At 44.3% G+C, this 12,070-nt stretch overlaps 1 protein-coding gene across 3 annotated transcripts in view; it reads left to right on the top strand.

Annotated features, from left to right (window-relative positions):
- wu:fj29h11 (uncharacterized) overlaps positions 1–10,670 on the top strand; it is a 128,728-nt gene extending 118,058 nt beyond the window's left edge. For all 3 annotated transcript variants that reach the window (XM_063221798.1, XM_063221796.1, XM_063221797.1), the window contains 3 exons: positions 5,952–6,297; positions 8,656–8,929; positions 9,559–10,670. In XM_063221798.1, the coding sequence (XP_063077868.1) occupies positions 5,952–6,297; positions 8,656–8,929; positions 9,559–9,909 (971 nt within the window). In that variant the 3' untranslated portion in view covers positions 9,910–10,670. The remainder of the gene's footprint in view (positions 1–5,951; positions 6,298–8,655; positions 8,930–9,558) is intronic.
- Positions 10,671–12,070: the final 1,400 nt, after the last annotated feature.

Here is a 12,070-nt window from a genome sequence, read left to right as displayed (position 1 = left end):
TCACCCTAATGTCATTTGAACCGTGACATCCATCCAGTAGCCCACCCGAAGTGTTTTCTGACTTGGGCGAACATTAGCAGAGTTACCGAGTTATTCAATGATCATTCCGAATAGCTTGGCACAAGCGCAAATGGATCCTGGGCAGTATCTCTAAACTTACCCCACAAAAATCACATGTCATGACACCAAACTTCTGCAGTAGCACAAATATGGTCTGTAGTCACGAAACGAAGCATTTGGAAGTTTGGAAATAGTCCAGGAGTTTAGTATTATCAACACAAGCTGAATAGTTTCTCTGCTGCTAAAGCTGTGCCAACGTTACTTCCGTCATATGAGACAAGCCCGTAAAAGTCTTCAACAAAGTTCCAGACGAGAGTGTTAAAAAAGTTTTCACTGAATTGTGATTAAGGCTTATATTTTCAAGGCAATACTTAAAAGATATTTCAAATGTTACCTACTATCAATTAGACAAGGATTTTTGTTATCAATACTGATGCTGAATTCACTTTTCATTGTGCATATTATGAGCTTCGTTGAGGACTCTTACATGCTTGTCTTAGATGACGGAAGTAACGTTGGCGCAGCTTTAGCAGCAGAGAAGCTATTCGGCTTGTGTTGATAATAATAAACTCCTGGACTATTTCCAAACTTCCAAATGCTTCGTTTCGTGAGTACAGACCATATTTGTGCTACTGCAGAAGTTTGGTGTCATGACATGTGATTTTTGTGGGGTAAGTTTAGAGATACTGCCCGGGATCCATTTGCGCTTGTGCCAAGCTATTCGGAATGATCATTGAATAACTCGGTAACTCTGCTAATGTTCGCCCAAGTCAGAAAACACTTAGGGTGGGCTACTGGATGGATGTCACGGTTCAGACATTAGGATGAATCTACTCCGAACCATCGCTTTAAGCCTATGCACGTCATTTATCTATGTATAGAAATTTATATATAATAAATATAATATTTTGTATTTATCATATACGTTTATGAAAAGGTGGACGGGAGTGGTAGGAATGATGGGGGACTGGAAGCGTTGCGTTTCGGGGATATACCTTAAGCAGTCGAAGGCGACTGCACAGGCAGTCTAGTTTACATTTGAGATTGAAGTGGATTAAGAGAATAGATTCATTAGAATAGAGGGGGCTGTTTTCCAGCAGGGGCCATTTTACTATTTTGCTTGAAAATAAAAATAGAACACACTGAAAAGAGTCCTCACAGGAAGCACAAGAGTCCTCATAGGAAGCACAAGTCCCTTTTCAGTTTTTGTGGGTATATCAAACAGTTCGGTCCGGTTCGACGTATTCAGACCTAAAGGTCTTGGCCTTAGCTGAAGCTGCCTCCTTGTCTGATGGTGACTCTGCCTATGTCTCCGATGTTGATCCGGTGACCCTGCCTCTGCCCCTGATGGTGACCCTGCCTCTGTTCCTGATGGTGACCCTGCCTCTACTCCGGATGTTGATCCTGCCTCTGTTCCTGATGGTGACCCTGCCTCTGTCCCTGATGGTGACCCTGTCTCTGTCTCTGATGTTGATGATGCCTCTGCCCCTGGTGCTGAAAACTCATGGAGCTCCCTATTAACCTTCAGAGGTTTCACAGAAAAGTATTGATTTTGTCCTTGAACAAGATATGGCCATGCTTGGGGCATTTAAAGTGATGGTTCGGAGTAGTTTTCTGCCATGGTGCTGAAGCTGCCTCCTTGTCTGATGGTGACTCAGTCTATGTCTCTGATGTTGAGCCTCTGCCCCTGATGGCAAAGCTTTAGCAGGACAGAATCTATTCAGCTTGAGTTGATAATAATAAACTCCAGCACTATTTCCAAACTTCCAAATGCTTAGTTTGGTGAATAGAGACCATATTTGTACTACTGTAGAAGTTTGGTGTCATGACATGTTAATTTTCTGAGGTAGGTTTGGAGATGTATGTGAATGCCCAATAGCACTTAAGCCAAGCTATTCGGAATAGCCATACAATAACTCGGTAACTCTGCTAATGTTCGCCCAAGCCAGAAAACACTTTGGGTGGACTACTGGATGGATGTCACGGTTCAAATGGCATTAGGGTGAATCTACTCTGAACCATCGCTTTAGTGTCACACCTGATCCGTCAGCTGTGCACCATGTTTAATCAAAAAAAATATATGAGATGCTCTTGTGGAGAGCCTACTTGAAGGTGACTGTGGAGGTGACATATCAATAAGCATCATGAAGCTGTACAAGGCTGCTGGACGCAGCAGCCTTCTCAGCACACGACTGAAAGGCTTATTATGCGAGAACAGCCAATGGATGAAAGCGTGGATACTTCTTAGTCATGTAGGCTACGGAATTTACAAGATCAAGGACATTTACTGGAAAAAGTAACGTCAGTATTACAGTATGTGGATGTTATTCTACCTTGTGTTTATGTTGAGTATGCATATTTTGTTTGTTTACATTTTTCACATTTAAAAGTTTGAGTCAGAACAAAGCAAGATCACAGCACACTCCAACACTTCAGCCATGATATTTATGGAAAGTAATGCCAATTTTATGTTGAACTCATTTTACCTAATGTTTATGTTGAGGATGCTACAGTATGTGTGTGTGTTTTACATTTCAATATGATGAAAAGTATTCTGGTAAAATAGAATTTTATACAGAATAGCAGTCTGTCATTTTAATTAACATTATTTTTTGTATAACAAACAAAAGACATTTAATTTCACTATTTGTGTAGTTCATGTATTAAATTTGCAGTTCAAATGTTTGCATTAAAGGAATTGAAATTTTGAATACTGTAGCTCCGCGTTTTGGGGATATACTATATGACATACATGGTATTTTAAGTTGTCTAAGGAACACTGCATATGATATAATTTTGAAAATCAACATGGGTCCGAGTGGGATTCGAACTCACAACCTCCATATCTGTAATCCAGGACCTTTGCCATTGATACTAAATGACATACATGGTGTTTCAAGTTGGCTAAGGAACACTGCATATATAATTTTGAAAATCTTCATGGGTTCGAGTGGGATTCGAACTCCCAACCTCCATATCTCTAATCCAGCACCTTTGTCATTGATACTAAATGACATACATGGTATTTTTTAAATTGGATAAGGAACACTGCATATGATATAATTTTGAAAATCAACATGAGTCCGAGTGGGATTCAAGCTCCCAACCTCCATATTGCAGGACTATTACCATTGGGCCAAGCAGCTGCCTATGAAAAGCATTACAGCAAGACAATATTACATTGCATTGAAGAGCTGAATAGACTTCTAGAACTACAGAGCAGTTGCTTGTTAAGAATAGAATGTTGAGAGAAAGTGACAGTTGAGATGGAACCCTATATTGGCTGCACCTGTTCTGATTGACTGAATGGCAGTTAGTATGGTGCTCTAAGGCAGAGGGCAGAATCAGAAACAGTTTTTTTGTCTTTAGCTTGATGTTGCTAAAAAACTAAAAGGAATTGGCACGTGTCCTGCTTACAGATCGGAGTCATACGTGTGATCTCTCTAACAGTCTCTGAATTAAGTTTATAGGTTAAACGGTTCAGTCACAAATAGACCTCTTGTGGGACATGCGCTGACCTCTTGAAAAAGGCACTTCAAGCCTCAATGGGAAAACCAATGTAAAAGCCCTGTCGTTTTTACACACCTGCCATTTAAAAAGTAATGGGAGTTGGGAGATAAAACTTTGACAATTTGGAGACATCCCATAGAGCTCGCTAACAATGCGTCAACTAAACTTCTAGGTGAAAGTGTTGATGTTTTATGAACGAAAAAGCCTCCTACACTCTGATCTTTAGAGTGGCGGAACCTTGGTTCATGAAGGTTCTACCATTGTTTTCAATGGGGACCCAAACTTGCACAAAATCGCCAAAAAGCGGAAAAACGACAAGAGACACGGACACGCTATAGCAGAACAAATGATCTCCAAACCGAGTCGGTCGTTTTAGTGTTTGAACGGTGTCTTTATCTGGAAAGGCCTAGGAGGAGATCCATTTTCTATTTTTACCGCCCTGCACAAGAGAATAAAGCAAGCAAGCAAGCATAAACTTTACTTAGAGATTACTAGAATCTGGCCTTGCTCTGCAAGCCCGCTTAAATATCCAGTCACTGTTATTTGCTGCAACAATAGAGGTCAGATGAAATATGAACAGTACAATAGTAAAGTGCATTGCAAATACTGAAGTCATCTGTGCGTTACTGGCAGTTATTACGTTATGGGCATCGTTATTACATTATCAAAGCTTTTTTTTAGTGTAAGGCCCATAACGTAATAACATGCCCATAACGTAATAACTTATTACGTTATGGGCAGAACGTTATTACGTTATGGGTAAGGAATTTTTATTACGTTATGGGCAAGTTATTACGTTATGGGTTTTATTACGCCCAAATTATTACGTTATGGGCAGTTATTACGTTATGGGCAGTTATTACGTTTTGGGTTCTTACATGGTCCAAGAGAGGTCGTCGCTGATGTGCACTCCAAGGAACTTGGTGCTGCTCACTCTCTCCACAGCATCACCGTCGATGGTCAGTGGTGGCAGTTGTTTTTGGACCCTCTGAAAGTTGACAACAATCTCCTTGGTCTTGTTGACATTCAGCAGGAGGTTGTTGTCTTTGCACCATCTGGCCAGCAGGTCTACTTCTTCTCTGTAGTGGGTCTCATCGCCCTTAGTGATGAGGCCCACCAGTGTTGTATCATCCGCAAACTTCACTAGATGGTTAGTGCTGTGGGTCGTTGTGCAGTCATGTGTCAGCAGCGTGAACAGCAGGGGGCTGAGAACACAACCTTTCGGAACCCCCGTGCTCAGGGTCAGGGTGCTTGAGGTGTTGTTCCCTACCCGTACTGCTTGTGGTCTCTGCATCAGGAAGTCCAGCAGCCAGTTGCAGAGGGAGGTGCTGAAACCTAGTTTGTCCAGTTTTCTGATGAGTTGTTGTGGTATTATGGTATTGAATGCTGAACTGAAGTCAATGAACAGCATTCTCACATATGAGTCTTTATTATCCAAGTGGGTGAGGGCTGGATGGAGGGCAGAGCAGATTGCATCCTCCGTGGATCGCTTGGCTCGGTATGCGAACTGGTAGGGGTCCAGGGTGGGGGGTAGGGTGGCTTTGATGTGTGTGTGTGTGTGTGTGTGTGTGTGTGTGTGTGTGTGTGTGTGTGCGCGTGTGTGCGCGTGTGTGCGTACGTGCGTGTGTGCGTGCGTGTGTGCGTGCGTGTGCGTTTGCGTACGTGTGTGTGTGTGCGTGTGTGTGTGTGTGTGTGAGGGTGTGTGTGTGAGCATGTGTGTGTGAGCATGTGCGTGTGTGTGCATATGTGTGCATATGTGTGTGTGCGTTGTGTATTTGCATATACATTTTCATGATTCAGATCAGTGATGCATACAGCAGGCCTACTTGTCCACCCACCTGCCCTCCTGCACCACTGCAGACAGAGCCAATGTCTTCACCTCAGTCTTGCCTGTTGTGTAGGGCTGACTCTCACTGACACTCCCAGTCACGTTCTCTCCCTCACACTGTTGCCCGTTTTTTGTTGTCTCATGTTTTGATCTCGGTCTCTATAGCGCTCCTGTTTTCTCTCTCTCTCTCTCTCTCACTCACTCACTCACTCACTCACTCACTCACTCACTCTCTCTCTCTCTCTCTCTCTCTCTCTCTCTCTCTCTCTCTCTCTCTCACTCACTCACTCACTCACTCACTCACTCACTCACTCACTCACTCACTCACTCACTCACTCACTCACTCACTCACTCACTCTCTCTCTCTCTCTCTCTCTCTCTCTCTCTCTCTCTCTCTCTCTCTCTCCCTCTCTCTCTCTCTCTCTCTCTCTCTCTCTCTCTCTCTCTCTCTCTCTCTCTCTCTCTCTCTCTCTCTCTCTCTCCATAACACTCCTGTTCCAGTTGCTTGTTTTGTGTTGTCTGTATTGATCTGTTCCCTCTCTCTCCTCCACAGGTGGTGTGGGCGGCTCTGCGTCTCTCCCAGGTGAAGCTCTTCACCAGCGGCCGCCGAGTGCTCCATGCGCTGGTGGAGCTGGAGGTGGAGGGAGCTACATCAGCGGAGGCGTTGGGAGTGGCGGCCCTGGAAGTAGCAGCACAGCGGTGGGCGGCGGAGGAGGTGGTGATGATGATCAGGGTCGGCCTAGAGAGGAGGTTGCCGGGATGGGCACCACCACCACCGCCAGTGGAGCCTCCTCTTCCTCTTCCTCCCACGTTCCTCACCACCACAGTAGCGGTGGAGCTCATCATCCTCATCCTCATCCTCCTCATGGCCAACATGGAGCCAACCAGGCCTCACAGCAGTAAGCACCGCTCGCTTCACTCCCACCTAGCTGTGTCTTTTCAGGACAGCATGGACCACACACTTGTGCAGTAGCTACGCCAACATTGAAACTGAGTAAAAGGGCCTTCAAAGCCTTGGTATTAGGCTGGATATTGTAGTTAATGCAAATTTGACACGGCAGTATCTCTAAAACGGAACACATTTGGACCTTAAGGCTTTGTCACAAGATAAAGGAGGTGTAATGACGCCGATTTTCAGTCTAAACTCAATTTTGGACAAAATATATAGTTACTGCAATTTGCCTTTGTAGGGCAGCATGTACAGTATTTAAAACAGTCACATATAGGAAATTGACTTATCTGTGTTGCAGTTTTAAAAAGTCAAAATTGTGTGCATCAGGACATAATTCATTGTCGTACCACATCCATGGCATTTGCCATCGCTTTTGATATTTTAGACCCATTAAGGGCCGTACACACACGCTGCTACTAGTTACGCGCTCAGCGAATGAAGTCCATAGAATGTCAATGTGTTCCAGCGAGACAAGCAGGCGAGTAGGTGAGACTGCACAAGCGATGCAATGTGGGCGGATCCCGAGTTATAAAAAGAAAATATTTTAACTTCGAGCAAGGCGAGTAAGCGAGTAACCAATTGGAAAGCAGAGTTCGATACTTCTCGCCTGTCCATTGGCAGTTAAAGCCGCGGGAACTTTCAGCGAACGTTCCATGGAAGAGAGGCGAGTAGGCGAGCAAGCGAGAAGCTAGTAATGTGTGTATATGCCGCTTTAGGGATCATCCTCACACCACTTTTAACTTTAAACCTTGAACTGCAACTGCGTGTGCGTGCACTTGTGCAATTGTGTGCTACATTTACATATTTAACTTGAAGGGAGAATGTTCACTAAGGTGCAGTATCCCTATTTAATGCAAATTCGAGAGAACAAAAAACAGCCTTTTTATCACGCCAGTCCCAGTCAGTCTTCAGATGCCTTGTTCACATTCCCAACTGTGGTGGCAGAGGAAGTGATTCTCAGGAGAGAAGTCTCTTGCTGTGTTGGCTCTATTTTCAGAGTAGCTTAGAGCAGAGTTTTCAGTGGGGGCCGGGGAACCCTGGGGGGTCGCAAAGGGGTGCTAGGGAGTCTGTGGCAAGTTGGAAGAAAAGGCATAGCGAAAAAAGATAGAATCAAGAATTGAATAATTAATGTGCACCAAAAATAACCAAAACAATAGGAACAATGTTCAAGAACTGCATTGTAATAACCTAATGCATGAACATCACTACTATTACCGCCATTTTATGTTTCCAAATGGGCCACTGACACGCAGACATACACTTTGTGAAAGCTGTTGTAAAGATAAAATAGTGCTGTATCAAACCCATGTAAGGGGACCTTGGCCGGAATCTACTACTATATTGGGGCCTTGCCTGGCAAAGTTTGAGAACTTCTGGAGTAGAGGAGTCTCTTACTGCTGTGTTGAGTCTGTTCTGAATAAAGTGGAGGTGTTGATGTCTGTTCTGATGCTGTTCCCAGGAGCAGGCTCCGGGTGTTTCAGACTCTGACTGTCTCACTCGCTCACTCACTCGCTCGCTCGCTCACTCGCTGCCAAATCAAAAAAGGGATAATAACCATCTCTAAACTTTTTTGCAGTCTTGTCACATTCTGTGCTGTGCTGTGTGGTGCTACACTGCGAGCGCTTCAAAATCCTCCAGTTTGTGACAACTTTATTTGGCATACTTTGCCCCGTAACAAAGGCAGTCACCTTGGATTTGCTATTCAGCTCCTGAGTTAGTGTGAGGATAACTGTGTAGGCCTGAGGACAAGTGGGTGCAAGGGGGAGACTGTTGAATATAATAGATAACACACAACACATAAAGGTTGGTGTGCATATTGCAATTCAGACAAACATTTATTTCATCTTTTTTTTTGTATTAAAAGGAATTGCACCACACTCGTGATTAAAAGGTGCCAAGCCTTGTTTTTCCTCTTTATAATGGCCAAGCTAATCCAGGAAAATGTGGGAAATCTTATCACACTGCTAGACTTAAGATTTAATCCATGTTTATTTTGGTTAACAGCAGCTTTCGTTACAACATTATGAAGTTCACCTGCCTTGAACATAAAATAATATATTACATTCTGCTTTCTTTTCTCATCTCGCAGCTGCAGTGGAGTGGCATAGAGTGGCGTCGGCCAGCCCTCCCTATGTGATGATGATGATGATAGTAATAATGTTATATACTCTGCTTTCTTTCTTCCTTTTTCTTGTGATGTTGGCGGCAGTGTCCCGCCCGGCAGCTCTCCAGAGGTGATCTCCAGTTTACCCCCACTGCCCCAGGACATGAAATCACGTTATATTCTGCTTCCTTTATCTCCTAGTGGCGGTGGCGGTGGCAGTGGCGGGGCGTCTGCTTACCCTCCAGAGGTGATCTCCAGCCAGTTCCAGGGCGTGAACCACGTGCAGCGCTCTCCGCTGGCTCTGGACTCGGCCGTGTGGCAGCAGGCGCTGGGCGGGGAGGCGGCGCTGGCGGAGCTGGCTCTGGACTGCCCCCTGCCCCCCACCGTGGTGGACATCATGGACGAGGACCTGGACCTGTCGGACGTGGGGCTGTGGGGCGAGCGGCTGGTCCACTCCTTCCTCACTCACTGGCAGGTAAGCAGAAGGTTTGGGTTTAAGAGTTGTACCACTGGCAGGTAAGCAGGGGGTATGGATTTAAGAGTTGTACCACTGGCAGGTTAGCAGGGGGTAGGGAGATGGTTATACCACTGGCAAGAGTGGCAACAGTGTCAGTGATGTCTAGTCATGCAAACACGGGCAGGTAAGGGGGTATGGAGATTAGCATTGTACCACTGGCAGGTAAGGGCTGGGAATTGAAAGATCAAAAAAAATTGGAAGGAGACGGTCAATGTGTGCTTATCAGTTAAACGGGTGCTGGACCAAGCTAAACTAATAAAGCACCACAGCACTGATCTATGCTCCCAATGTTGCAAGACAGTCAATGACAGCTTGACATTAAACTTTTGTGAGCATAGATCCAAGGGATTTGGGAATTGGCAAGGAATTCACCATGCAATACACATGCCTCGATTACAATACTATAGTAGAGCTTCATTACCAGTTGCTGTGTACAATCACAACTGAATGAAAACTAAGTTCACAAATCATTCAAGCATTGTTTTTACCTAGAAAGTTTATTTGTCATGAATCGATTTAGTATTCTGTTACAAGTAGTATTGCGAAATATTTTCACGACGAGTTTCTATTTCTTTGCATCTTTTCAGGCCCACGGCCCCGGCGGTCCTACGCAGATCACATGGTACAACAGCGACGGCGAGACAGGCCAGCCCTGCGACTTCAAGCTCACATTTGTCAGTGAGGATGATGATGATGACAGCGATGGCTCTCGAGGGCTGGAGGTGGTGTACGTAGAGGTGAAGACCACCACCAAACAGGACCGCCACCTGATCCGGCTGTCGGCTAACGAGCTGGACTTTGCGCTGAAGAAGAAGGAACAGTACCACATATATCGGGTCTACGGAGCCGGAGACGCTCAGAACGTGCGCCTGTGCCGAATCCGGAACCTGGCCCAGCACCTGCATTCCAAATCACTGGAGCTCTTTTTGTTTGTCTAAACTGACGAGAAAAAAATTGAATGGAAAAGTGTGGTTTTAGTTTGTTTTTTGTTTGTTTTGGCTTTTTTTCCCCATTTGTTTTGAAGAGAAGCCTGTTTTTATTTTTTTGTATGTATTTATTTTTGTCGTAATCGTTTAGATTTTAGCCGTTTTAAATATTTTAGTCACGCTCTTTTTTTTTTAGACAAAAAAACTACAAGTGACCACAGTCTTTATTTTCTATGCACTGTTGAGGTAGTCAGGTTTTAAACTCAGAGCGAACAAAAAGTATTGTAATTTTATACTCATTTTTAATGCAATCCTGTATTTTTCTGTCCACGATAATGGGTAACATCCAAAAAGAAGAAAAGAGAAAAAAAAAACATTTTAAGTTGCACAGTTTTAGTGATCTTTGTAATCAACTGAAATGTAACGTGAAGCGTATTCTGTTATAGAAAAAAATGAGTCCATTTCATAAGGATGAATGGAAAAGTACACAATTTGAAGAATTGTTATTTTTCGATGAACAGCATCTTTTTTTTCCACCATTGTCGATCAGCTGTTGACTTGTCTACTGATGCATTTAAGATGATTTCAGCAAACTTTGACGATGTATTTTGTTTATTTGTGTCATCACGTTCCTGTAAGAAATGTTTTTTGCTCGTGAGTGTAATGTTTAAAGTTTCCATCCATGTCCAGCCTGCTGAGCTATACATGCTGCTGCTACTGTAGACCAGATGACGTCAACAAATAAAGTCTAGCCTTGTATGCAAGACAGTGTTGCTATTGCCTTGTCGTCAACTTGATTTCTCGCCTCTTTAAGCCAGCTCATCCACACTCCTCATCCTACTGTTAAAATACGTCTACAGGTCATGACCTCTGCTCATCCTACTGGAAAAGTCTCTCTAGAGGGCATTCTACTCATTCCACGACGGTTAAAGTACTTCTAGATGTCGTGACCCCTGACCATGGCCCTGCTCTTGCCCTGGCCGTGAGGAGCTGTGTGAGTGTGTGAGCTGTGTGAGTGTGCATGCTCTCTAGCCCTGGCCCTGCTCTGTGCTCTGTCCTACTTTGGCCTGGTGATCACTCCCCACCACACTTACTACTGAACCCTGACCCCTGAGTCTGAAGAGCAGCTGTGTGTGTGTGTGTGCGTGCATGCGTGCGTGTGTGCGTGCGTGCGTGCGTGCGTGCGTGCGTGCGAGCGTGCGTGCGTGCGAGCGAGAAAGAGAGATTGTGTGTGTGTGTGTGTGTGTTTGTGCGTGCGTGCGAGAAAGAGGGATTGTGACTGCGTGCGTGTGTGTGTGTGTGTTAATGGGTTGGTGGATGGGTGTATGTGTGAGTGTGCATGTGCATGTGTAGGCATCCTCATTGCTAACTCCAGTTCGTGTGTGATTGATGGACTGGCTGTCTTCAATCCTGCTCAAGGATTAAAAGAAGCTTTAATGGGGCGACTAGGCAGCTAATGTGCCTTCCACAGATTCTTTTTTTCTCCTGCATGCTTTTGTGAGGCCCGTTGCAATTTTTGATGGAGCTCATTTTTATGAGGTGGTTATGTAAATGTCCCAGTATTTCATTAACTGATTTCTCCCCGAAATAAATAAATACATGGAAAGGACAATTATTTTTCAATGAAACCGGGATGCTGTGTAACATCTGCCGTGTATTGTTCTGAATTTATTCGGCCCGGGCCATGATGATGTGAGTCCATGTCTGTGCTTCTTGTGACCCACTTCGTTTGTTATTAATTTCTGCAGGGTAGAACATGCAAATGGAAAGAACGTTCCTGTGGATCCTCAAATTAAGCTCATGGCGCAACCCATTTCTTTCATTTCATTCTCGAGGAAACAAATTAAGTGCCTCACATTAACTATTCATAATTTCTAAATCCCCCCCATCCCAAGTGTAACATAATTAAATCATCATAAGAGGACTTGCTATTGTTGTTTCTATTAATGATGAAGTACTTGTTTATGATGATTAATATTTTTTTATTTTGCTGCAGGACTTTCTTTGATCTTGTACCTTTTGTTTGGGTATGTCTGTGCGTAATGCATCCATAAAATTGATTAATCAGCGACTCATTACGCACGGATGATAATCTGACTGGAGACTAGATCGCCTCCTTGACTGACGTGCCATTACAGATGGTGCTGGGCGCTCTGCGTTGCCATTGGCTGAA

Source organism: Engraulis encrasicolus, chromosome 17 (genome assembly GCF_034702125.1).
Source record: "Engraulis encrasicolus isolate BLACKSEA-1 chromosome 17, IST_EnEncr_1.0, whole genome shotgun sequence".
Classification (NCBI taxonomy): Eukaryota; Metazoa; Chordata; class Actinopteri; order Clupeiformes; family Engraulidae; genus Engraulis; species Engraulis encrasicolus.
The sequence above is the reverse complement of the archived record's forward strand: the minus strand, read 5'-3'. Positions and strand labels throughout refer to the sequence as shown.